The sequence below is a fragment of the Staurois parvus genome, unplaced genomic scaffold (genome assembly GCF_062004578.1).
Source record: "Staurois parvus isolate SC_StPar_1 unplaced genomic scaffold, SC_StPar_1.0 ptg000031l, whole genome shotgun sequence".
Classification (NCBI taxonomy): Eukaryota; Metazoa; Chordata; class Amphibia; order Anura; family Ranidae; genus Staurois; species Staurois parvus.
The window spans coordinates 12,531,599-12,559,584 of NW_028317827.1; the positions used below are offsets into that span (position 1 = coordinate 12,531,599).

The 27,986-nt window shown below is 40.9% G+C and overlaps 1 protein-coding gene across 1 annotated transcript in view; it reads right to left on the reverse strand.

Moving 5' to 3' along the window:
- GRB14 (growth factor receptor bound protein 14) overlaps positions 1 to 27,986 on the reverse strand; it is an 83,532-nt gene that overhangs the window by 22,240 nt on the left and 33,306 nt on the right. The window contains exons 4-7 of the mRNA XM_089660613.1: positions 23,769 to 23,843; positions 19,501 to 19,638; positions 3,206 to 3,316; positions 2,929 to 3,024 (exon numbers count right to left, since the gene is read on the reverse strand). Of these exons, the coding sequence (XP_089516739.1) occupies positions 2,929 to 3,024; positions 3,206 to 3,316; positions 19,501 to 19,638; positions 23,769 to 23,843 (420 nt within the window). The remainder of the gene's footprint in view (positions 1 to 2,928; positions 3,025 to 3,205; positions 3,317 to 19,500; positions 19,639 to 23,768; positions 23,844 to 27,986) is intronic.

A 27,986-nucleotide genomic window follows, 5' to 3' on the forward strand; every position in this document is an offset into this window, starting at 1 on the left:
ATTGCACTGCTCAGAAATCGTACAAAACTGTTGTTCAATTTGCAGGGCCAGTGCACTGGACATATGTGAACAGGCACCATAGGAAACAATGTCATTTCACATATCATGTGGATTGGATGTAGTTCAAACTGCATCCAATCCGCATACAGTTGCAAGAAAAAGTATGTGAACCCCTTGGGATTACGTGGAGTTTTGCATGAATTGGGCATAAAATGTGCTCTGAACGTCATCTAAGTCACAACAATAGAAGAACACAGTCTGCTGAACATAATACTACGCAAACATTAGATGTTGCCATGGTTTAATTGCACATAACATGTAAACATTCACAGTGCAGGGAGGAAAAAGTATGTGAGGCCCTAGCTTAATGACTTCTCCCAGAGCTAATTGGAGCCAGGAGTGAGCCAACCTTGACTCCAATCAGTGTGATGATATTGGATGTGTTGCTGACAGCTGTCCTGCCCTTAAAAAACACACACCTGTTTTGGGTTTACTGGTTTCAAGAAGCACTGTCTGATGTGAACCATGCCTCACAGAAAAGAGCTCTCAGAAGACCTACGATCAAGAATTGTTGACTTGCATAAAGCTGGAAAGGGTTACAAAAGTATCTCCAAAAGCCTTGATGTTCATGTGTCCACGGTAAGACAGACTGTCTACAAATGGAGAAAGTTTAGTACTGTTGCTACTCTCCCTAGGCGTGGTCATCCTGTAAAAATGACTGCAAGAGCACAGCGCAGAATGCTGCATGAGGTAAAGAAGAATCCCAGAGTGTCAACTAAAGACCTACAGAAATCTCTGGCACATGCTAACATTTTTGTTGACACATCTACAATAAGGAAAACATTAAACAAGAATGGAGTACTTGGGAGGACACCACGGAGGAAGCCATTGCTGTCCAAAAAGAATATTGCAGCACGTTTGAAGTTTGTAAAAGAGCACCTGGATGTTCCACAGCACTACTGGCAAAATATACTGTGGACAGATGAAACCAAGATTGAGTTGTTTGGAAAGAACACACAACACTATGTGTGGAGAAAAAAAGGCACAGCACACCAACATCAAAACCTCATCCCCACTGTAAAACATGGCGGAGGGAGCATCATGGTTTGGGGCTGCTTTGCTGCCTCAGGGCCTGGACGGATTGTTGTCATTGATGGGAAAATTAATTCCAGAGCTTATCAAGACATTTTGCAGGAAAACGTACGACCATCTGTCCGCCAACTGAAGCTCCGCAGAGGATGGGTGATGCAACAGGACAATGACCCAAAGCATACAAGTAATTCAACAAAACAATGGCTGCAACAGCACAGAATACGCCTTCTGGAGTAGCCCAGTCAGAGTCCTGACCTCAACCCGATTGAAATGCTGTGGCATGACCTTAAGAGAGCGATTCACACCAGACATCCCAAGAATATTGCTACACTGAAACAGTTTTGTGAAGAGGAGTGGTCCAAAATTACTCCAGATCATTGTGCAGGTCTGATCTGCAACTACAGGAAACGTTTGGTTGAGGTTATTGCTTCCAAAGGAGGGTCAACCAGTTATTAAGTCCAAAAGTTCACATACTTTTTCCTCCCTGCACTGTGAATGTTTACATGTTATGTGCAATTAAACCATGGCAACATCTAATGTTTGTGTAGTATTATGTTCAGCAGACTGTGTTCTTCTATTGTTTTGACTTAGATGACGTTCAGAGCACATTTTATGCCCGATTCATGCAAAACTCCACATAATCCCAAGGGGTTCACATACTTTTTCTTGCAACTGTATATGTGAACCAGTACTGAATGCCGTCCTGTGTCAAGCAAGTGGCAGCTAATGAAAACGGTGAGAAAATCACATTGTTTTCAGTTTGGATTACACAAGTGGCTACTCTTAGAAGCACTCCCTATGTTATATGTTGTATTGTTAAGGCAAAAGAACCAACCCTCCTGCTTGTCAGATGCCTAGGGCCCATTGTTGCAGTGATGGGGCCTGGCCCGGTACTGCTTTTACTTCCTTACCAGCGGTCCTGCTTGGGCCAGGCATATCTTCTATGTAACTCAGAAATTGAACTCTTCCAATTAAAGCTGAACTCCAGGCAAACAGCTTACACAACCATAGCAGATAGTAAACCCAGATCGGTGACCTGACTTTTCTATGCTGGAGTTACACAACACAGTTATCCCGGATAGTGAAGGTGCAGCAACCGACTGATTATTTATCCCTCTGTTCTCTCCTCATATCAGCAAAGCTCTTTATAACACTTTCAAACACAGTCTATGAATGGAAGGGGAATACATTTAAATAATCTGCTCACCCTGCATTCAAAGATCCTGTTTCCTTCATGGGAGCTATAATAATGGCATCTATGAATGGAGCTGCTGGGCGGGAAGGGTGCGTATAGTCTCTTAGTTCTATTAACCCCTGCTACACTAGAAGATTATGGTGACTGGGATGGGGGTGGGTCATCAAAGGAGGGCAATTTTAGGAAGACACAGCAGTTACACATCAAGTAATGTCCCTTGTGCTGATTTTTTTACAATAGAAGAAGGGGAGGATCAGAGAAGACAGGATCAAGCAGCCTTTTTTACACAATGCAGAGGAATAACCCCTTAGGTTCCACAATGAATATACCAAGCATGTTTTACTGCATATACAAACTGATTTTGCTGCTGTGGGTTTAGTAACACTTTACATTTGTCATTGCTATAAAGCTGTATATAGCCCCATCAAGTTGTGATGGTGGAATTTAACTGGATAGTTGGGAGGTGGTAAAACCATGGCTCAACCACCTGTTTTTACTTTCCTCTGGTTGTCATTGTGAAAAAACCCTTTCAGTGTTCAAACTAAACTTTATGAATAATCCCAACCAAATAAAAAGATTATCATACAAGAGTATGTATAAACAAGAGAAATAGAAAGAGTATATAGAAAGAGAAATAGTACCTTGTATAACCTAATTGCTGTCAGCCAGCAGATCTTACTCTCTTCAGTCTCTGCACACAGTAGTTTCATTTCCTTGGTTCCTCCTGTCTTGTTAGGCTAGAAGGCCACAGCACATTTTGATTAATGCATGCCTTGCAGGAAATACCTGTTGAAATAAAAGTCACTAAAATTCTCCTACTTAAACAGCCAAGACATGATTACACTTTATCATACATGCTCTAAATCGAATTTCTGCTGGAAATTGCTAAATGTTACAATGATAAAACAATGGCCGTACCTTGAGACAGAATCCAAAGTCTGTAGGAGCCCCATAGCTCTTCTTTGCAGACAGCAACATATATACGTTATTCTCGGTGAAATCACAGAAAAATTGTAGGTGTCTGGGGTCCTAAGAAATAAACAGATACACCAGTTTTGGAGGTATGATGGAAAAAATATGTAAGTATGTCAAGCCATTTTAAGGTGTATCTCAGGTCTCTTGAGAAAGAGTTGAAGGACTTGAAGCCTTTGGCATAGAGGACAAGTCCTTTTATTGTAGGAACAGATTTCTATAAACTAAGAAAGTGTACCATGCAAAGTGAGCCATGGGGGTGGATTTACTAAAGGCAAATAGACTGTGCACTCATTGTCCCCAGAGCTTAGTAAATGTGGTAAACTCTGCTAATTTCCATCATCCAATCACATGCAAGCATGAATGCTTTTTTTTATTTAAATTGCACCTGATTGGGTACTCTTTATGAAGTGAAGCTTTACCACATCACATTTACTAAGAAAAATGAGTGCTACTGCACTTGCAGTCTATTTGCCATTAGTAAACCAACCCCATGGCTCAGTTTGCATCTTTACTGGTGGGCACAGCGAAAGTTAGGTGTTACTAAAGAATATGGTCTATTGCCACACAGTTTTTAAAAATGTCCAGCATCAGCTTTCTTTGTGGCTCTCGGCATTCAGTCATGTGACATCTCAGAGCCGATTTCCCTTTGTTTGGCTTTGTGATTGCAGATTTAAAGGAGGAGTTGATAGCTATATAATGCTCAGCATGTGTCACTGACTGTGGGTCCCATTCTAAATATTGCCTGAAGGGTGAAATATCTGGCATTCAGGGTCAATAACATACTTGCAATGTACTGGCCTAGAGGACATATGCCCCCACCCCCCCCCCCTCCCCCAGCCCAGACCTACCCGGCCCATTCTAAAGTTTCAACTTCGCTATTTATCCTGATGAGTTTTGTCATTGTGACAACAAGTAATGGGAAATCCAATGTCAATACAACAAGAGGTGAACTTAGATCTTTCAATGGAGGCTCTTGTTCTGGTTATAACTTTATTAAAGGGAATTTTCTATCACTTTGGAGAGGTTTCTTCCCATTTCCAGTTGTGTTTCTGTATCAGGAGGTGAAGGAAAAGAAGAAAAAGAACAGGGGTTTAACCACTTCCAACTCAATCCAAAGCAAGAAAAAGTTTTGATACATCTTAGGCCTCATGCACACAGGGCATTTTTGCAGCCATTTTTAGGGGCACCAGGGTTTTTTTGTCACTGCTTCCAAACAGCCCTCCATGTTATCCTATGTGTCAATGCACACACAGGGGTCAATTCATCAAGAGTTAAATACCGACTGAGAAAGTTCGGTAAAATAAGGCATGCAGTAAATCTTTTGCAAATGTGCAGTTCACTAAGAATTTGGCGGTAAATAACTTTTGCAGTAAAGTAACAATATTGCAGTAATTAATGCATATTTTTAACCACTTGCCCTCCTGAGGATTTACCCCCCTTAATGACCAGGCCTATTTTTGCTACTTGGCGCTGCACTAATTTAACTGATAATTGAGTAGTCATGCAACGCTGCACCCAAACAAAATTTACGTCCTTTTTTTCACACAAATAGAGCTTTCTTTCAGTGGTATTTGATCACCTGTGCGCTTTTTATTTTTCACGCAATAAACAAAAAAAGACCAAAAATTTTGAAGAATATTTTTCACTTTCAGCTATAAAAAATATATAGTAAACTCAAAATTAGTTATAAATTTAGGCCAAAATGTATTCTGCTACATGTTTTTAAAAAAAATCCCAATAAGTGTATATTGATTGCTTTTTGTGAACGTTATAGCGTCTACAAACTATGGTATAGATACTGCAATTTACGCCATTTTTTTGCTATACAGCGTTGCGCTAGTTTAACGGACAATTTCGCGGTCATGCAATACGGTACATAAATGAAATTTATGTCCTTTTTTCACACAAATAGAGCTTTCTTTCGGTGGTATTTGATCGCCTGTGCGTTTTTTATTTTTTGCGCTATAAAAAAAAAGGCTGACAATTTTGAGAAAAAAAAACAATATTTTGTACTTTTTGCTATAAAACATGTCCAGTAAAAAAAAACTTAAAAATCAAATTTCGTCATAAATTTCGACCAAAATGCATTCTGCGACATGTCTTTGCTAAAACAAAACCCAATACGTGTAAAATAATTGGTTTACATGAAAGTTATAGCGTTTACAAATGGTGGGAAAGATACTCGGATTTTAATTTTTTTTTTATACTAATAATGGCAGCAATCAGCGACTTATGGCGGCGATCAGTGACTTATGGCGGCGATCAGCGACTTATGGCAGGACTGCGGGACTGCGGGACTGCGGTGGACATTCTGACACTGGGGGGGAACTGACTTAGGGTCACTGACATCCCCAGTGACACCAATACAGTGATCATTGCAAAAAAAACACTGACACTGTACTAATGGCACTGGGGAGGAAGGGATTGACTTTTTTTTGCACTGAAAGGGTTAACTGTGTGAGGGGAGAGTTTTACTAGGGGGTGGGGGTGTGTACTGCAGGGAGACACACTGATCGGGACAGAGAAACTCTTTTCTCCTGGTCAGCTTGTCAGGAGCTGTCAGGGAACTGACAGAAAGCAGAGGTACTGCAGCCCTGCTCTCTGTCACTAATTGTCGCTAATCGCCGGGACACAGCTGATAATAACCGGCTGTGACCCGGCGACTGACACCCGCGGCTGAGATTGGCGGTGAAGGTAGGGCGGCGGCGCGCCTTGCGCGCGCCCCCTACCTGTTTTGAAACAGCATGTTTTAAAACGTGCTTTTGCCCAGCCGTGCCACCCTGCCACCGTTTTTATACAGTGGCTGGGCGGCAAGTGGTTAAGCAGTAATTTATCTGCTAAGCAGCCGCCATGTCCTTAACAACAGAGGGCTCATCAGCTGTCAGTGGGTTTCCCGCTGACCACTGAATGTAAACAAAACAAAGCAATTAAAAATTATGAAAAAAAAGCAGCGTGGGGACCCCCCTATCATACCAGGCCCTTCGGGTCTGGTTGGGATTTTAAGGAAAACCCCACACCTAAATAAAGAAAAAAGGCTCTTAGGTCTGGTATGAATTTGGGGGGAACCCCACGCCAAAATTTTTAAAAAGCAGCATGGAGGTCTCCTCCAAATCCATACCAGACCTAAGGGTCCGGTATGGATTTGGGGGGTACCCCACTCCATTTTTTTTTTTAATTTTGGCATGGGGTTCCCCTTAATATCCATACCAGACCAGAAGGGCCTGGTATGAATTGGGCAGGGACCCCCTCGCTGCATCTTAAAAAATACCGCATGTGATACCACCAGCAAAACCCTGCTGAAAATGATTGCATTATTTTTTTTCTGTATTTATCTATTATTTTAATAATTATTATTATTTATTTCTGTATTTATGGATACATTTTTAATTTTGCGTTAAATACAGCAGAATCTTTATTTTTTTGTGAATTTGAATTTTTTTTCACCACATGCAATAATTTCTGCAAATGCATCACATGACCGTGTTATCGCATACAATAACCTTTAGTGAATTGACCCCATAGACTTTTAGAAGCTTTTAGTAGTATTTACCAGTAGGAAAAAAAACCAGGGCCAGTGCATCCAGGAGCAGCAGTGTTTTGGCAGAAAAAACGCTTGACATGTGTAAAAAACACGTATTCTGGGTAATGAAATGAATTAACGCCCAAGTGCCTGATGCCTGTAAACACGCCTACACACTTGTAAAAGCTTTAGACGATTTGACAAGTGTCATGTGTTTATTTTCTGCCAAGACACTGCTGCGAAGAGGAGGAGCATATTTAAAACGTCCTTCTACTACAATGCACAGTCTGATAATTACATACTGCCCCCTCCCTCTTACACCAAAAATTACTGCATTTTACCTGTAAAATGAAAACACATATACAGTGGGGCAAAAAAGTATTTAGTCAGCTACCAATTGTGCAAGTTCTCCCACTTAAAAAGATGAGAGATTGGCATCATAGGTAGATCTCAACTATGAGAGACAAAATGAGAAAAAAATCCAGACAATCACATTGGCTGATTTGGAAAGAATTTATTTGCAAATTATGGTGGAAAATAAGTATTTGGTCAATATCAAAAGTTCATGTTATATATCCTTTGTTGGCAATGACAGAGGTCAAACATTTCCTGTAAGTCTTCACAAGGTTGGCAAACACTGTTGCTGGTATGTTGGCTCATTCCTCCATGCAGATCTCCTCTAGAGCAGTGATGTTTTGGGGCTGTCACTGGGCAACATGGACTTTCAATTCCCTCCAAAGGTTTTCTATGGGGTTGAGATCTGGAGACTGGCTAGGCCACTCCAGGACCTTGAAATGCTTCTTACGAAGCCACTCCTTCGTTGCCCGGGCGGTATGTTTGAAATCATTGTCATGTTGGAAGACCCAGCCACGGTTCATCTTCAGTGCCCTTGCTGATGGAAGGAGGTTTGCACTCAAAATCTCACGATACATGGCCCCATTCATTCTGTCCTGTACATGGATCAGTCGTCCTGGTCCCTTTGCAGAGAAACAGCCCCAAAGCATGATTTTGCCACCCCTATGTTTCACAGTAGGTATGGTGTTCTTTGGATGCAACTCAGCATTCTCTCTCCTCCAAACACGACGAGTTGTGTTTCTACCAAACAGTTCTATTTTGGGTTCATCTGACCATATGACATTCTCCCAATCCTCTTCTGGATCATCCAAATGCTCTCTAGCAAATTTCAGATGGGCCCGGACATGTACTGGCTTAAGTAGGGGGACACGTCTGGCAGTGCAGGATCTGAGTCCCTGGCGGTGTAGTGTGTTACTGATGGTAGCCTTTGTTACGTTGGTCCCAGCTCTCTGCAGGTCATTCACTAGGTCCCCCCGTGTGGTCCTGGGATTTTTGCTCACCGTTCTTGTGATCATTTTGACCCCACGGGGTGAGATCTTGCGTGAAGCCCCAGATTGAGGGAGATTATCAGTGGTCTTGTATGTCTTTCATTTTCTAATTATTGCTCCCACAGTTGATTTGTTCACACCAAGCTGCTTGCCTATTGCAGATTCAGTCTTCCCAGCCTGGTGCAGGTCTACAATTTTGTTTCTGGTGTCCTTCGACAGCTCTTTGGTCTTCACCATAGTGGAGTTTGGAGTGTGATTGTTTGAGGTTGTGGACAGTTGTCTTTTATACTGATAACAAGTTCAAACAGGTGCCATTGATACAGGTAATGAGTGCAGGACAGAGGAGCCTCTTAAAGAAGAAGGTACAGGTCTGTGAGAGCCAGAAATCTTGCTTGTTTGTAGGTGACCAAATACTTATTTTCCACCATAATTTGCAAATAAATTCTTTCCAAATCAGCCAATGTGATTGTCTGGAATTTTTTTCTCATTTGGTCTCTCATAGTTGAGGTCTACCTATGATGCCAATTACAGGCCTCTCTCATCTTTTTAAGTGGGAGAACTTGCACAATTGGTGGCTAACTAAATACTTTTTTGCCCCCCTGTAGAGAATAGTTACCACCACCTGGCTTTGGGGTGTAGGGTCCTGAAATTTTGGATATCCTGCATTCCCAGGATCTTACTTGGAGGATTATGCCATTACTATATCCAGTGCAGAGGCCATGTGCGAGGTAAGTATAAATTTTCACTTTATCAAGGGTATTCTTTTTAACAGGGAAACGCAACAATTGTAGATGGGGAGGGGCAGTATACAATAAAAAAGACATTGCATTTTAGAACAAAGCATGGTAATGCATTATTTAGGCATTTATGTTTTCATTTTCTTTTTCATTTTCACAATTTTAAAACAGTCAATATGATGGAGTAGAAAAAAAAGATGTTGAAAGTATACTGGTGCAGAAAAGAATCACTTGTCCATCCCATCACTTTTAAAGCAACCCTATTGCTACAATATGTAAAATAAATTGACAGCATGCTATAACAGAAGACATTTTATATTTACCTTTCCAGTGTGCTATCACAGAGACATGCCCAGCAGTATCTGATAGCACAGTGTTTCTCAACCCTTTTTCACTCAAGGCACCCTTTAAAATTATGGACAGTACTGAGGCACTCTTTAAAATTATGGACAGTACTGAGGCACCCTTTAAAATTATGAACAGTCTTGAGGCACCCCATTCTAAAATGTGAAAAACTATTTTATACAACACAGCAACATACAGGTAGGACACCCAAAATTAGAGGCGATGTATTCTTCCAAAGCAAATACACTTTTGCCCACTGGTACTGACTAGTATTCCAGTGTTTCTCTTCTCCCTCAGTTTTTCTCCATCACTGAACTAATGTGACGCCAGCACTGATGGAGAGGGGCGGGGGAAGGTCAAACTAGTATGCTGTGCATGCAGCTGACATCCTCCTTATCAACTGATGATGTCACTGGTTGGCAGGATGCTGGCGGCTAGAAGGTCGTAATGGTGCACAATGAAAACCTGTGGCTTTGTGTAACTAAAAGGCAGGCTTGTCCCACCCTCTGGCTTGTATACAAGTTTGGTAAATTTTTAGACATTTTTTGCCAAGGCACCCCTGAAGAATCCTCAAGGCACCCCAAGGTGTCTGGGAACCCTTTCTGAGAAAGGCTGTGATAGCATGTCCCCAGCTACAGTATGAGGTTCCTCCCTGCAGCTACTACATCATTACACTTTGAGGAAACAGTCTGCCATTTTCTAATTAGGGTCCTTTCACACGGGCTTTCCATTTCTTTCATCAGTTCAGTCACATTTTTTCATAGAAAAAACGAATCAGTTTACATCCATTTTTCATCAGTTTACATCAGTTTTTTCATCAGTTTACATCAATTTTTTCATCCATTTTTCATCCGTTACATCCGTTTTTCATCCAATTACATCCGTTTACATCCGTTCCGTTTTTTTTCCAGAAGAAAAAGAGGGCTTTCTTCCATTCATAAAAATGGATGTCAATGGATACAGATACAGATCATCCGTTTACATCCACTAGTCAGTAGAAAATACATGGGTGTCCGTTTTTCATCCGTAAATGGACCGATGATAATCGGACATACAGAACGCCCGTGTGAAAGAGGCCGTCCCCTAAAATTAAATTCACCTTTTTGTAAATTAGTGATAAAAAATTGTCAAACCTATTCTGATAGTGTATGGGAAAAACAATAAAAAAAAGTACTATGTGCCATTTTTTATACAGTAGATAGGCCCCATCTTTCTTGCTGCATGGCAACCAATCAGATTAAGTCCTCTGATGGAAACTATCAGGCTGAAGCATGATATCTGAGACTCCTTGCATTGAAAACTGATTAATTTAACCCTGTTAATGCTATCACAGATACTATAGAAATAAATAGGAAAACAAAAACTATATAGCTATAAAGACATTGATTTCAATAAGTACTATCATTTGGCTGCAACTTTTTTAAGAATATGTGCCTGATAATGTAAGTCAGTCATGGAGGAATCGTTGCCAGCTGACTGCTGAATAACCCAGGCGCCATGGATTATTAAACAGGCAACAAGCATTGTTTTCCGCCAACTGTGGATTGTTGTAAAGCAACACATCTCTCACAGTATTATGTATTCATGTTAAAGTTTTACTTATAAAGTTTGCAGTCAAGTTTGATTCAACTTTCACCCTTCTAAGCAAAGGTTGTGATTGCAAACAACAGATCAGATGTGCTGTAACTCTTCACGCTAAATCTGGAAGCTAGCAATGTAAAAATGAATATGGGGTGAAATAAACAGGGTTTATATGTTATTGGATTTTACAGATAGCATAAAGAAGAGTTTCTGATGTACAGCTGCGTGACCATGATGTTAATAGGAGCAGATACATGATTGTAGTAAACGTTTTTTGTACCTGTCCAGGTGTTCAAAATTCAAAATGAGCTCTCCAAGCAAAAATCAACAACCAGCATAATTAGTTGTCAACGTATGACTTATGGCTGCTTTCTAAAGGGATGAAGGAAGGGAGTTATGCAAGTTCAGGCAGCCACGGCAGCTCTAATATGCAGAATTTACTTTCAAAATACTGTATGCCTTAAAAGGGAAAATTATTGATGCTTCTTTATTTTACTTGCTATAGCAGTGAGGGTCCATTCAAATCTATCTGCCACATTGTGGTGCATTAACGAGCACTGCATTAAGGTAACTCATTAATTTAAATGGGCTGCCAATGTGCCACATTGGACTTGCACCATTTTTTCCAATGCAGCATACCACAGTATGCTGCATGTGTGGTATACTACACCATGGATGTATTGGTATACTGCTTTTGGGTACAATTCAAAATAAATGACACTGCACCACAACATGGTACATGCTTTGCAATAATGCATGTTAGAACGTGAGATTAACCACTTCCCAAATGCGCTATAGCCAAAAGACGGCTACAGCATGGTCGGCTGGTTCTAGGAGGGCATCCATGGACATCCTCACAGAACCACACACCCCATGCACCCCCTGGGGGTGCACGATCTGTGATCAAATGTCCAAGTAAAGGGCCATTCAGAGCCGATTTTACCATGTGACCAGCTGTGTCCAATCACTGAAACACTGACAGCGTGTGAGGAGAGGAGAGCCAGTACGCAGCACTGATGATTAGTGCCCTTATGTTCAATGTAGCCCCATCAGTGCGTCCAATAGTGGCCATTTGTGCTAGCTTTTAGTACCCATCTGTGCTAGTTTTTAGTACCCATCTGTGCTGTACTGCCTATCAGTGCCCATCAGTACTGCCTATCAGTGCACATCAGTGATGCCTGTCAGTGACCATCAGTACTGCCTATCAGTGACCATCAGTGCCGCAAATTAGTGCAGCCTCATCAGTGCAACCTATCAGTGCCCATCAGTGCAGCCTCATCAGCGCACATCAGTGGAGAAAAATCACTTATTTACAAAACTTTATACCAGGAAAATATTTATTTATTTATGGTCTTTTTTTGTTTATTTAGCAAAAAAAATAAAAACCCCAGTGGTTATTAAATACCGTCAAAAGAAAGCTCTATTTGTCTCAAAAAATTTTAAAAAATTTAGTTTGGGTACAGTGTTGCATGACCGCACAATTGTCATTCAAAGTCTGACAGCACTGAAAGCTGACATTTGGCCTGAGCAGGAAGGGGGTGAAAGTGCCTGGTGGCAAGTGGTAAAGCATGCTACTTCAATGTATAGATCTGAATGAGCCCTTAGTTTTCTTATGCAAAGTAGATTTGTCTCCCATACCTCTATAGTGAATCGGCTAAAGTTTCCACATTTTTAGAAAGGTTAGAAAGGTCTCTGTAGAACCAGTCTTTGGCAAAGCAATTGTTTAAGAGATTGCTATTGAGTTGACTTCCTGAACAACTAGTTCATACAATAAAGAGGGCAAGGCTGTTATCCATTTAGAGGTTTTATGGCTCTAGGTAGCCATTGCTATTTGTTGGACCAGACTGTGAGCTGGAAATCACTGGGGGGGTTGTTGACTAACTGTAAAAGCAGCAGGATCCCTTAAAAGGTTTTAATTGTGGAGAGAAGTGTGGTAAACTTATTCCAGAAAGCAGAAACCACTCCAGAGAGCAGTCCAGAATATGCGATTTGATTGCTGTTAATTGGGTGGATCCTGGCAGGGCCCATTAATATTTTATTCCAAATCTTAAATGTTCTTATTAATGAATTTAAAGTGATTCTAACTGGGCTTTTTAAAATAACAAACATGTCATATCTGCTCTGTGCAATGGTTTTGCACAGAGCAGCCCCCGCCAGTTCTCCTGGCTCCTCCACCTTGACCAGAGTCCTCAATAGCAATCCACTTGCTTTGGGGGCACTGGTGCATGCCCACTCCTGAGCCCTGTTCATAATACACATAAAGCCACGGCTCCGCTTGGCCCCACTTTCTCCTCATTGGCTCACTTGCTGTGATTGAGAGCAGTGGGAGCCAATAGCTTCTATTGTTGTGTCTCAGCCAATGAGGAGAGAGAGAGATCCAGAAAAGCCAACGCTCCTGTGCACATCGCTGGATCGAGAGGGGGCTCAGGTGAGTATAAAAGAAGGGCTGAAGGAGAAGCAGCACGCAGAAGGTTTTTTACCTTCATGCATAGAATGCATGGAGGTAAAAATCTGTCAACCTTTACAACCACTTTAAGCAAGTTTCATTAGCTAATGTCTAGCAGGAGTGCTGCATTTAAGAGGTTGATACAGTAATGTTAAGATCTCATTCCCATTTAACTAATATTAATGGATAGTTTATTGAGACACACAAGCTGGGTATATATGTAAAATTGCAATATTTTCTAATGGAGTATATAGTATGATCTCAAGGGGCAAGGGCTATATTACCTTATCGTAAGTTTTCTTGTGACCTAGAGAAGTAGAATGCTTGCAGCATGTAGTATTGTTTATTGAGTGGAGAAATGTGTTTAGAAAGGATTTTAGGATGGGAAAAAAATTATTTTTTACCCTCTGGGAAGTGGTGAAGTATTGTTGTTATTAAACTATATTGTTGGGCTGTTATTAATATATAATTGGAAATCATAGACTAGAGAATAGATTGGTTGGAGGTGAAGATTAGGTTGTTTGAATGTTAAAGTAGACCTCTGTTTGATCATGCTTTGCCTAGCTGTTATGCATGTAGGAAGCATGTGAAGCTGCTAGGACATTCAGTACTGTCACATAGGGCAGGAACAGAGTCCTGAACTCTCTTAGTTTCAAGTAATGGGAAAAAAGGGGGATTTAATACCCCCCCTTTTTTTATGGGACTGTGGCAGGGGAAATAAAGTTTCAAGTACCCCCCCTGTATAAATACAGTGGAGAAACATTCTAGAAGGTCAGTAGGGTTTTTAGTCCCCTCCAATGGTGTGAGGAGGACAAAAAACCTTTAAAGTTTCAAGTCCCCCATAGTATACTAATATACTGGGGAAGCTTCTAGAAACTGGGAGTTTTTAGCCCCCCACTACACCTGGACATTCCTGGAAGAAAAAGTGACCAATAGAGAGAAGAGATGGAGAGAGGAGAAGGCTATAAAAGGGGGGTCCATTAATGGAAAAAACTGAAACCTGGGAGGCATCTCTGTAGTGCTCCCCTCCCATCTGCCCATTTTTTTGTCACGGCCAATTATTATTGGTAAGTATCATATTAAAGGATGGTAGATTACATAAGTATGTTAATTGCAAAAAAGCTGTATGGTTAATACGTATGGTTGATAAGTGTTATGTTCATAAGTACAGCTTGAGTCGTAGTGACTAAGCTCACGGGTTTGAGTAATATTAATTTAAGTAAAAATGTTTTCCAATTATTAGTAAGCTAATATGTAAAAATAAAGAGTTATTTAAATAATGATATTTACACCAATAATAAAATGGCTACAGCCAAGTTAACACCAAGAAATAAGAGTTATGGTCTTTTATTGTTATAGAATAAAGAATACTGCCTACAGTCCTATAACTTGGAGTTCACACATGCCTTCCTTCCTTTTGATCCCTGTGGCCAAACAGATTGGCTGGGAAGCAAAAGAAAGGTAAGTATATTTATCAGGGGAAGATATCGGTTAAGTAGATTCTTTGGAGCACTCTCATCATGCATTACCGTGGTACACCACGTATTTATTGAAAAAACATATAGATATATACTCACAAACCAAAAGAGAATATAAACAGAGCAGGTAGTCCGCGATATCAGTCCAATGGAATACTGAACCCTTATAGGGATAGGCTAACGCATTTCGGGAGACAACCTCCCTTCTTCAGAGCTCTCTTTTGGTTTGTGAGTATATATCTATATGTTTTTTCAATAAATACGTGGTGTACCACGGTAATGCACAATGAAAGTGCACCCTTGTTTGCTTTTGTTCACCAGTACCAACATTTCCCGATCTTTGAAGGGCTGCACCTCATCATTTGACATTCCGAATTCCCTCTAATCTGCATGAAGATTTGAGCGCTGGTTTTGTTTGTTCTTTAAGTAGATTCTTTGTGTTACTCTGTATAGGCAAGGCAAAGGAACACTTTAAATTTGAAGTGTATTCTCTTCCTTCAGGTATTAGGATTATACAAGAAAATTGGTGTAAATCCACAATTTCTGGGAGAAGAGAATGTAAACCAACTTAGCACATGGAGAGAGCGGGGAAAAAGAAGGTCTACCTCTAGGAAGGAAGGTCCAAAAAGGAGATTGGCTTTTACCATTGGCAGGTGGAATAGAAGCTCATTAAGAGTCTATGTCATATTTAGTAATGTGTGAAATGGAGAGAGCCCTACTAGCCTTGTTTTTGATGATTCTTAGTCTCTTACCAAGCCAAAAGAAACTGATATAGACTGATTTAGTCGATCCACTGCTTAAGTTTGTGCAGCATATTGCATTATGGTGTGCAACCCCCGATTCAGAGTGAAATAGAAGTGCTTTTACATAATCAGAGCTGCTCATTGGGAGATCTTTCCCATGTCCTCATTGGCACACAGAGCAATAATAGTAATGCACACAGGGTGATTAGGGTGTGACCAGGCACATCTGCCACACCCTGTGCGCACGCCTATGATCCACTGTATAGGAATTGGGAGAATTAAAGAAGAAATGGCATTAATCACATGTATTGCATCATCCAACCCATCCAACAAAGGAAATAGTCTATTTCTTTATGTCATCTGAAAGTTATTTATATAGAGGTATATTGTCATGTTTATTCAATGAGGTCTAAAGTTTGTAAGTTTAATACTAAGATAAGAGAGTTTATGGAATGCAGATATATTATCTATAGTGGATATTACCAAAAAGGATATCAGATTTGTCTGTGTTCAGAGACAGTCCCAAGATGGAACTAAAGGTTTTCAGCAATTGTTTGCAAAGTTTCAGAATAGGTCTTCAATAAAAAGATTTGCTTAAAATTCATTGTTAGTAAACGTGAATTGAAATTTGAATATTGTAACCTTGCAACTGGAACTCATTCGGAGTGTGTTCTTGTGTTGTTAACGGGTGCTTAACGGCTTCCCACACCCAACCCGTGCCACCATTCGCAGCCTTGGCTGTCAATCACCAGATCCTGGCAGGTGATTACTCACCAGCGCCCGGTGGTTGCCGAGCATCTCCGACAGGGGAGGGGGGAACTGTTTGCAAACAAAACAGTTCTCTACCCAATCAGCTCCTGCACACTGCTTTGCATGGCTGTGCACAGCCCAGTATGCAAAACAGCACACAGTTAACCTTTTGATCACGCCACATGTTAACCCATTCCTGCCCAGTGCCATTAGTACAGTGTCAGTGCTTTTTGTTAGCCCTGATCACTGTATTGGTATCGCTGGGAAGTCAGTGACACCAAGTCAGTTCCCCCCAGTGTCAGCATGCCCAATGCAGTCCCGCTATAAGTCACTGATCACCACCATTACTAGTAAAAATTTTGTAAACGCTATAACTTTCATGTAAACCAATTAATTTACATGTATTGGGATTTGTTTTAGCAAAGACATGTAGCAGAACACATTTTGGCCTAAATTTATGATGAAATGTGATTTTTAAAATTTTTTGACTGGACATGTTTAATAGGAAAAAGTCAAAAATATAGTTTATTTTCCAAAATTGTCGGTCTTTTTTTTATAGCGCAAAAAATAAACACCACATAGAAGATCAAATACCACTGAAAGAAATCTCTATTCGTGGGGAAAAAAATGATGTAAATTTCATTTGGGTGCAGCGTTGCATGACCACGCAATTGTCAGTTAAAGTAATGCAGCGCTGCAACACAAAAAATGGCCTGGTCAGGAAGGGGGGTAAATCCTCTGGAGGGCAAATGGTTAAAGTGCCTCCAGATTCGTTTCCTTTGTGGTATGATTTAATAAGACCTCAAGAAAGAAGTGCGCCTTGATCAAACTGCAAGGTCAACATAGTAGGTCTTTGCAAGGTGCTTCCAATACTGTTTAGCAACATCAGTATATTGCCATAAGTGATCTCTGCACCAACAACAGAGCCCCCATTTATACAGCACATAATGCCTACTAAAACTGACTGATTTTAAATGTCATTCATATACAGCGCAACTGCAAGATGCCTCCTGAAAAAAGCAGTGTATGCAGTTTTATGTAAGGTCAAATCAGCAAAACCTATGCTTATGTCAAGGTGTTTGGCTCAAGCTTTACAAGTATATAATGTAGGTTAACAACCCTCGACACCAGGAGATAAATATCATCTGTTAGGTATTCTATAGTCCAGGACAAATAACAGATAATTTTGCAAGTCAAAGTGATGTGTCATATTTATGGCTAAAGTTGATTTAGCTAAATTGTATTTAAATATTTTAATGGTCATGGCCTTAAAGTGTTTGTTTCAGTACTTCTATAAAACCCTTTTAATTCTTTTCATTAACATTGAAATTTAATAAAAGGTGCATAGGTTAAACTCTTCTGAAGGTAGCTTACACAATGTAAATATGAAATACTGACAATATTTACTATTTACCTTACTAAAGAGGATGTGTGTATATATATATACAGTGGGGATCGAAAGTTTGGGCACCCCAGCTAAAAATTTGTATTAATGTGCATAAAGAAGCCAAGGAAAGATGGAAAAATCTCCAAAAGGCATCAAATTACAGATTAGACATTCTTATATGTCAACAAAAGTTAGATTTTATTTCCATTTACACTTTCAGAATAACAGAAAACAAAAAAATGGCGTCTGCAAAAGTTTGGGCACCCTGCAGAGTTAATATCTTGTACTGCCCCCTTTGGCAAGTATCACAGCTTGTAAACGCTTTTTGTAGCCAGCCAAGAGTCTTTCAATTCTTGTTTGAGGTATCTTTGCCCATTCTTCCTTACAAAAGTCTTCCAGTTCTTTGAGATTTCTGGGCTGTCTGTCACGCACTGCTCTTTTAAGGTCTATCCATAGATTTTCAATTATGTTGAGGTCAGGAGATTGTGAAGGCCATGGCAAAACCTTCAGTTTACGCCTCTTGATGTAATCCTCTGTGGATTTCGAGGTGTGTTTAGAATCATTATCCATTTGTAGAAGCCATCCTCTCTTTAACTTCAGCTTTTTCACAGATGGCATCAAGTTACCATCCAAAATTTGCTGAAATTTTATTGAATGCATTTTTCCTTCTACTCGTGAGATGTTCCCTGTGCCACTGGCTGCAACACAACCCCAAAGCATGATTGATCCAACCCCATGCTTAACAGTTGGACAGAGGTTCTTTTCATTAAATTTTGTGCCCCTTCTTCTCCAAACGTACCTTTGCTCATTCCGGCCAAAAAGTTCAATTTTAACCTCATCGGTCCACAGAACCTGTTTCCAGAATGCATCAGGCTTGTCTATATGTTCATTTGCAAAGTTCAAACGATGATTTTTGTGGTGAGGATGTAGAAGAGGTTTTCTTCTGATGACTCTTCCATAAAGACCATATTTGTACAAGTATCTCTTTATAGTGGAATAGTGTACCACAACTCCAGCGTCTGCCAGATCTTTCTGGAGGGATCGTGCAGTCAAACGTGGGTTTTGAATTGTTTTTCTCACAATCCTGCGAGCTGTTCTGTCTGATATTTTTTTTGGTCTTCCAGATCTTGCTTTAACTTCCACTGTTCCTGATGACTGCCATTTCTTAATTACATTCCGAACAGAGGATATTGACATCTGAAAACGCTTTGCTATCTTCTTATAGCCTTCTCCAGCTTTGTGAGCGTCAACTATTTTCAGTTTCAGTTTTCTAGACAACTGCTTAGAAGAACCCATGGTGCTGATTGTTGGGGCAAGGTCAGATGAGTCTGGGCATTTAAAACCTTTGAGATTGACATCACCTGGTCTTCCCAGACGATCATTGAGAACAATCCATGACACTGGCAGGTCTCAGCTTGGCAAAGAGGGCAGTGCATGCTATAAATTCTGCAGGGTGCCCAAACTTTTGTAGACGCCATTTTTTTGTTTTCTGTTATTTTGAAAGTGTAAATGTTGGAAATAAAATCTAACTTTTGTTGGCATATTATAAGAATATCTAATCTGTAATTTGATGCCTTTTGGAGATTTTTCCATCTTTCTTTGGCTTCTTTATGCACATTAATACAAATTTTTAGCTGGGGTGCCCAAACTTTCGATCCCCACTGTATATATATATATATTTTTTTTTATTTTATTTTTTTTATTTTTTAATAAAGGGTACAAATGCAAGTACCCTATACGGTAATTTAAGCATTTACCAAGTAGAACAGGATACCGGTTGAACTGGGTGGACTGGTGTCTTTTTTCAACCTTACCAACTTTGTAACTATGTAAAACAATGAATATGTTTGTCTAATTGGTGTTCTTTTTAATTTTATTTTTAAGTTTGTATTTAGGAATTCAAGATACCTTTGAAGTTCCTTTTGTGGAAAAGTACAATCCAGAGCGTCGTAGAATGAAATATAGTTTTTTCCAAGATTTTTTTCCTTTTTCTGTCATAAATAAGTAACTGTGGACTTCGGGATATGTGCTTGTACTCAAAAACATCTAAAAAAAACCCAAAAGAACAAAAATCTCAGTAACATTTATTCAGTAGTATAACTATGTTCATTGTTGATACTCATTGAAAGAACAATTTTGTGTTTTTAGGGAGGTTTGATAGGGAGAAAGGGAAGGGATGGGTTCTGAGTCATCCTTTATTTGTCAACTAAGGTCTGACACTGAGAGGAAGAATTAGCTGTTATTAGATACAACTTTGAAAACTCTACTTACTCCCTATATGTACAGTTTATTTGTAGAACATTTGAACAAATCAGCTTAAAGTATATTTAAACCCTGAGTGGATGACATTGAGTTTGCCAAGGCACTGTGCAGGATAAACATTTGCCATGTTTGATTTACTGTTCTATGGGGTTTTTTAGGCATTGTTCACATCTATGCAGGTTGCGGCTGATGAGTTTTCCAGTGTGTTTTGCATTTTTGAACAAGAGTTTTAAAGCTTTTTTTACACTTTTTTGATGCATTTTGCATTTTTTTTGGCTAATAGGTAAGTATGACAGTTCTGTTCATGTAGTGTTACTTTGATTATTATTATTATTATACAGGATTTATATAGCGCCAACATTTTTGATGTGAATTTACACTCTCTGGCACCCAAGTAGCATCAAAGCCACATCGAAGTGGTGCAGGAAGCTTTATGTGTCCAAAGTCGGATGTTAAGGTTAGTGTTAAGGGCTAGGGCTAAATGTTAAGGTTAAGAGATAGGGTTAGAGCTAAAGCGGAGTTCCAGTCGCACTGTGAAAAAATAAAAGTCAGCAGCTACAAAAACTTACCTGCCCCACGATCCCGCAGTGTCCACCCATCAGCCCATTTCACCAGCCATCTGGTGTTCCAGGTGGTGGCATCTTCAGTGTGGGCACCTGGCTGTGGCAGCTTGCAGCTTCACAGCAGGGTGCCCATTGCATGCGCGAGTAGCGCTGCGCTTCCAGAATGGTCACATGTCCCAGAAGTCTATGGGGAAGGAGGGTAGGAGGACAATTTCCGCTTCCAATCGCCTAGGCCATCGCAGCGGAAATGGGAGCGGGTACCTGTCAATTTCAGTCTTTAAAGCGAAACCTCTCTTTTTTGGGTGGAGCTTCGCTTTAAGGGCTAGGGTTAAATGTTAGGGTTGCAGTTAAGGGATAGGGTTAAATGTTAGGGTTAAGGGATAGGGTTAGAGTTAGGGGCTACGGTTCGGGTTAAATGTTAGAGTTGGGGTTAAGTGATAGGGTTAGGGCTAAATATTAGGGTTAACAGTAAACATTAGGGTTAGGGTTAACAGTAATTGTCTCATTCTAAATCTAACCCTAGCCCTTGACCCTAACCCTAAAATGTAACTTTAACCCAAGCTCATAACCCTAACATGCGACTTTCGAAACATAAGGTTTTCTGCACTACTTTAAGCCCCAGTTCACACTGGTGTGACTTGTCGTGACTTGACAGATCAAAGGTGCATGACAAGTCACACCCTATTTGTAACTATGGAGTCATTCAAATCGGTGCGACTGAGTCTGAGACTTTGAAAAAGTTCCTGCATTATTTTTCGCAATTCCATGTGCATCTTGCACAGATACCGGCAAGCTGCACCTGAAGTCACACTGATCAGTATCTTTGAAATCGCGCTGTACATACATTTGGTATGAACCAGGGCGTATGCAACTTTGATGCTTCTTTGACACTACTTGAGTGCCAGAGAGTGCAAAGTTGCATCAAAGTCACACTGAACAAACAGAACTGTCATACTTTCCAATTAGCCACAAAAATGCGACTTTGGACACATAGAGGTTCCTGCACTTTGTTGATGCAACTTTGATGTGGCTTTGATGCTACTTGAGTGCCAGAGAGTGCAAAGTTACATCAAAGTCTCATCAAAGTTGCATCAAAGTCACATTACATGAACAGAACTGTCATACTTTCCTATTAGACAACAAATTTGTAACTTTGGACGCATAAAGGTACCTGCACTTCTTTGATGAGACTTTGATACTACTTGAGTGCCAGAGAGTGTAAAGTCACATCAAAGTTGCATCAACATCACACTACATTAGGTCCATTGAAGTCTATTACATGCAAACGCAATCTGCTGCAGGAAAAGTCCCTGACCCTTTAAAAAAAAACACACTAAAAAACACATAGGTGTGAACTAGGCCTTAATCTTGTTTTGTATCTCAGTGCTTGTGATTTCCTCCAGCCTCTTTCAGTAACTTCCTGTCAATATACAATTGTTCCAGTATCAGCTGCATATCATTGTTCTGAAACAGCTTACTGTTAGTGACACCCAGGGCTGCTGTTAAAAACCACGGGGCACCATACAGCCAACTTGACAGGGCCCCCTTAAATAAACACTATGCTTCAGTTATGAATGAACACAGAGAGTGATCGGTACCGATCACTCACGATGTTCATTCAGGAAAGGAAGGGGCTGGAAAATGTGACATATTTAATGGACACTTCCCCCACTCTCCATCCTGAGGGATCCTATCATATGCTTGCAGCTGCCAGTGGGAAGGAGAAAAGGAAATCCGGCAGCACTGCGGGGGTAAGGTGGGTACACAGGGGGCCTGGGCAGTAGAGGGAAACATATGGTGCACAGGAAGGGAGATCGGCACGGCATGGAGGGGGGGGGGGTTCAATAACTGTATGGCTTTCTCTGCAGCAGCTGAAAGCCAGCAGGAGGGAGAGGAGAAGAAGTCAGCTTCCAGCTGCTGCAGAGAGAGCCATACTGGGGATCGACTTCAGTAATCCCCCCCCCAGCACTGTGCCGATCACCCTCCCCTCCCTGCCCACATCCGATTCACCCAGGTGCATTGGCCCCCCTGTTTGCCTGGGCCCCATACAGTAGGACTGGTGGTACTCCCTTATCCACGGCCCTGGTGACAGCAGTGCCTTCGCCATATACTGTATTTCGTCCCAACAACCTGTATTCTTCACCAAAGATGCATATAACATGGTGACCACATAGAAACACAAGTGGGAGACAGCTGGCCCCCTATAACAGCAAATGATTGAACAAGAACCTTCATGGCAGGTATACCTGTTTTTTATAATGGAAGCTACAGATTTAGCAATACTGAAAACAACCTTTGAAGTTAAAGCTTTTAGCCCGGGTTCACACTGATGCGGTCTGGAATTCGCAGTGTTTTCTGTGTGAATTCTGCACTGCATTAGAACCGCACCCCATTCATGCAAATCCCTGCAGGTTTGTGTGTTAAGTTAACAACACCCCAAAATTGGTCCGCAAAACGCGGTGCGATGTTCGGAATCGGATCGCATAGGTGTGAATACCCATTTGATCTGATTCTAGTGCGGACCAAAAAAAGGGTCCTGCACCTTTTTGGTGCGAGTGTGGTGCGATTAGAACCATACAAAATGTATGGCTCCAATCGCACCCCACACAAATTGCATGTGATTTGCACAGGAATGCGGTGCGGTTCCTGTGCGAATCACATGAGATCTACCGCACCGCATATATATGAACCCAAGCTTGAGAGTTTACTGATTGGATTTCAATTAACAATTACAGATTTTCAGAGCTTGAAAAAATCACAGTCATGACTATCGTAAATGTATCCTATAGGAGGATACAATTGCTGATGACCATCATGGCTGCTACTTCTATACTGTTCAAGAATTCTAGTCTGACCCCTGTTCTGCTTGCCTTCCCCGACCTAAGACAGTCTTCCCTGGCTTTGTGCAAGCATCATCTCAGTGTAAGGCTAGGTTCACACCTATGCAGTTTGCATTTGATGTGTTTCTGCAGTGCTTTTTATGGTGCATTTTGCAATTTCTTGCACATGCGTTTTTAATGCGTTTTGATTTTTTTGTTTCAACTAGTTGCTGGGCAGAATAAAACACCAAAAGACATAAAAAACACACTACATGCTTTTCTGCAGCATCTCCATTGAAGTCTATAGAACCAAAAACACAACATTTTGCGTTTAAAAAAGTCCCTGACCCTTTCTAAAAAATGCACCGGGTGAAAATGCGGAGATGTGAACCTGTCCCATAGGAAATCATGTTAAATGAACTGCTGTGCGTTTCTGCAAGACGCAGCAGAAAACACATAGATGTGAACCTTGACAAAGTTATCTTTAAATAAAACCTTGCATTTAAAAAGCTGACTTCAGTCTACTCCTCACCTGTAGGATGTCCATAGGCTTCGTTGTGCCATTCATTTCGCTGGAATAGGACAGCATTAAATCTGGAAAATAGTTCTGTTAACATGAAACCATTAAACACAAAGAAAACCATGTCATCTAAAAGAAAAATTAATCATTTCACATTTATCGATTCAGAAAATGTAATGATTGTGTTATCATTGCATATTTGGCATTATTTGTCCAAAGGATGCGTTGTTTAACATTCATTGCCAGAAAAAGTGTATATAAAAGGCAATTCGCAAAGATTGCGTTCCGGATGTGGTTTTGCATGCATGTTTTTGACACGTTTTTGGCGCGTTCCGGTGCTTTTTTTTTTTTTATGCATTCCAGTTCATTTTTCCCCCTCTCTTTCTCTTCAATTTAAATAGGGGCATGTGCATTCCAGTGTGTTTTTGGTGCATTCCAGTGCATTCCTCTGTGTTTTTTATGGATTTTACCTCGTTCTGTGTACAGTTCTGTGCAGACAAAATGCAGCCTGTTCTACTTTTTTTCTGCAACCTGAACACACTGGAACTGCAAGCACTGGTGTGAACTATGACATTGACAACCATATAACCTACTTTCTGTGCGTTTTGGATGCAAAAAAAAGCAACTGACACTCATGTAGTGTGAACTGGCCCTAAAACTCTACTTAAAATATCACCTGCTTTTGCTTGGCAATAATTTTGAGGTTGTCTATTGCAGAGGAAAAGGAGGTGCAAAAAATATTGATTTTGTGATTAGTTAAAGTGTATGTAAAGCCAAGTTTTGGATTGAGTGTAAAATGATTAGAACCGCTTTTGGGTTTTAATTTTTGCCTGTTCCTTGCTAAATAGATTCACCCCATTTGTTCAGGTAAGCACTGCCACCACTGGCTAAGTCTTTAAATAGGGGTACCTGTTCTGTTGATATTTGTCTAAAATATCTGTCTTGCTACTTCTACTGTGTACTCCAGCTTTGACCTGTTAATAACATCCTTTGACTGCAGGTCAGTCTGTCTAGGAGTACTTTTAAATCTCTTTAAAGGTTAAAGTTCACCTTTAGGAGCATTTTACAGGTTACCCCCATACTTAGGGTGTAACATGCTCTTATGTACCCAGCTCCCACTAACAGTGCTCCTCTCTCTGTGACAGCAGGCCGGGGATCTTCTCCCAGCACCCGCTGTCACAATTTGAAAATAGTCCAGTCATGCAGGGCTCCACCCACACAGCCACATAATTCATTCACAGTTTTCTGTGAAGGAATAGACTACAAGTACCATCAGCTACTGCAGCTGACGGCTTGCAATTCTCAAACAACTGTGAGGGTACTGATGAGCACTATTGTAGTTCATTGAATTTCCTGCTCTCGGGTAACTGCCTGATCTGCTGATTGTGGCACATTGCTCTGCAGGCTCCTTAGAAACCCTCCAAAAAATTAGCATTTTTTTTTTTTTTCAAAAGGTGAAAAGAATGTTAAACATTCTGTGATTTCACTCATCCCTGATAAAGGGGGGTTGTGTGGACTGTGTCAGGACTGGGCTCCTGCTACTTAACGAGCAGCTCTTTTCTTCAGTGTTCAGATGGTGCTCAGCTGTCAGTTAATTACCAGCCACTCATTGTCTCTACAGTGACTCACCTGGATACCATTACCTGCCTCAGCAGTCCAGCCCACCTCCAGCCCTTTTTGCTATTTTAGCAGCTTAGCTCATTTTTTCCTTGCCCTTGCGTGATCTGTGATCCCCAGTGTGTTCCTGTATACAATTCGGATCTGGCTGACTTCTCTTACAATTCCTGTTCCTAATTTGTGGCTACTGACTAAGCTGACTTCTGGTTTCCTGACACTGGCTCATCTGATAACCCACTCTGGCATCCAAACCCTAGGTTCTGTTTTGACTGCATTCCTGATCTATGTTATATTTGCTATTTCATTAAAGGTATGATTTTAACTGCACTTTCTGTCTCCATGTGGTTCATGGTACCTGACAGACTGTCTTACGACTTGCTTGTTGTAACCAGTTGAACAATAAAGACTTTTGACTCCTAAGGAAGTTTCATGTGGGGCACTCTTTGACCTATTACACTTTGATTCCTCAACTTAGGTGAATGTCCTCTCCTGGGGGATCCCTGTCTTTGTGGTGGGTGGCGAATACAGGCCACTTGTGTTCAAACAATTATTTTGTCCACATTTTGATAACCTGTGTCCAGCACTCCTCTACCTCTACCCCTGGTGAACTGATGTGATTATGATTTTCATAGATATCTAGGTGTCAGTATCACAATAAAATCATTTCCAGTACTGTGATAGGAATTTCCATAAGAATCTCCAATGAATTAAAGTTCTCACAAGATTGGCACTAAAATCTGTTGTCTTTTATTATGCAACTGCTTTCACTGGCGATCTTGCTTGGTACTAGGTGGTGACAGGGTCTCTTTAAATTACCTTGTGGGTGTGGCTTACCCAGCATTCCAAAAAAGTGAGAGGAGTCAACACACATTGGTATGTAAATGTTACTTTATGTTGTAAATATTAAATGATCGCAGAAAGGTAGTTTACAGAAATGGCACCACATGTGTTGTAGGTTACTTCCGCAAGCAGAAAGGTAATGTTTAGCAAGGCACTTTTTCAATGGCAATATAATATGAGCTTACAGAATGCATGAAGAGCACTTGCCTTGGAGGAGGTATTCAGACTACTGGGCCACCCTGGGATCTCCAAAGTCCTTGAAGTTTTTTAGGATGATGTGCGAGACAGTTTCAACACTGCTCCTCTTCTATCAGTACCAAATAGGGTTTTATCTTTGACCTACTTCCACACTGTGGGCACACCGAATGATGCAGAAACTACTATTTAAGTACCTCTGTGTAAATATGGCAACTCAAACCTTGAGGGATTTGGAAATCCAATAGTAGATGTTGGCCTGCCCAAGATGCCTGCCTGGAGCCCATAATATGGACAAATTAGTCCCCAGTGGTTTCCTGCCAGCCTGAAGAAGTGACACATTGCCATCTTTAGCTTGGTGGACAAACTGCAGCCCAACACCTGCCTACAAGCTTACACATTTTAGTGTGCTGACCCTAAAATCTAAAGTACCATAAGGTGTAGGTGTACTTCCTGAGCACAGTCTAGCCTCTACTCCGTACAGACTAAAGCATCCAAACTGCTGGACTGGAGTATGGACATGTTTATGGAGTTTAAACATTATATTTTATACTTCATTTCTAAATAAAATGGGGTGTACCTAATTTACATGGCTATGCACAATAGCCCTTTTGCGCTATTACTAGGGAACTGTGGGGATTGAAAATTTCCACTCAGTTAGATTTTTTAATGGTACACCGACCTTTCAAGATTTTTGTTGATGATGCTTATTGCTATATTACGGTGATTATTATATGTATGTATCTAAACTCTACATCCAACACTGTTAGACTATGATTTGAAAATTGTTTGTATTTTGTTCTAAATTCTGTTTTATAATTGGCTTACAATTGTTTTGTCATTTGTTAGCTCCAAATGGTATATACCGGTATGGTATGATACTGCATACCCGATGTATACATTATCAGGTTAAAAGACAGTACTAGAAATATTAAGCTTGTCTCCTAAACTGTTACTTTATTAGAGACTAAGGCTACGTTCACACTAGCCTTGTGTGCAGGCGGCAGAGAGGCGTTTGGGAAGCGTTTTTACCGCTTCCCAAACGCCTCTGCCAATTCTACACATTACAGCACATGGTGCTGTTCTAACGGGAGCGTTTGCGTCGCGTCGCGTTGCGTCGCGGCAAAACAGACGCCTCTGGACGAGTCAGGAGGCTTTGAAGCCTCCTATTCTCGTCTATGGTGCCGCTCCGCAAACGCCCGGCCGGCGTTTGCGGTGCGGTTGCGACGCGGTTGCGGGGCGTTTGCGGAGCGGTAACACCACTCAAACTGCATTATAGGCATTTGTGGGGCGTTATTAACGCTCGGCAAACGCCTAGCAACCGCCGCTAAACCGCGCATGCGGCGTTTGCGGAGCGTTTGCCGAGCGTTAAAAAACGCTCCGCAAACGCCGGACCAACGCTTGCCAAACGCTATAGGGGCGTTTGGCAAGCGTTGGCAAACAGCCTAGTGTGAACGAGCCCTTATGTTTGAACATATGCCAGCAAAAAATGTCTTCTTGCTAAACCAACCAATCAAAATCTGTGTTTTAGAATTTTTTTTCTCATATCGCACACATAGGCCCCAAAATTATGTTCTA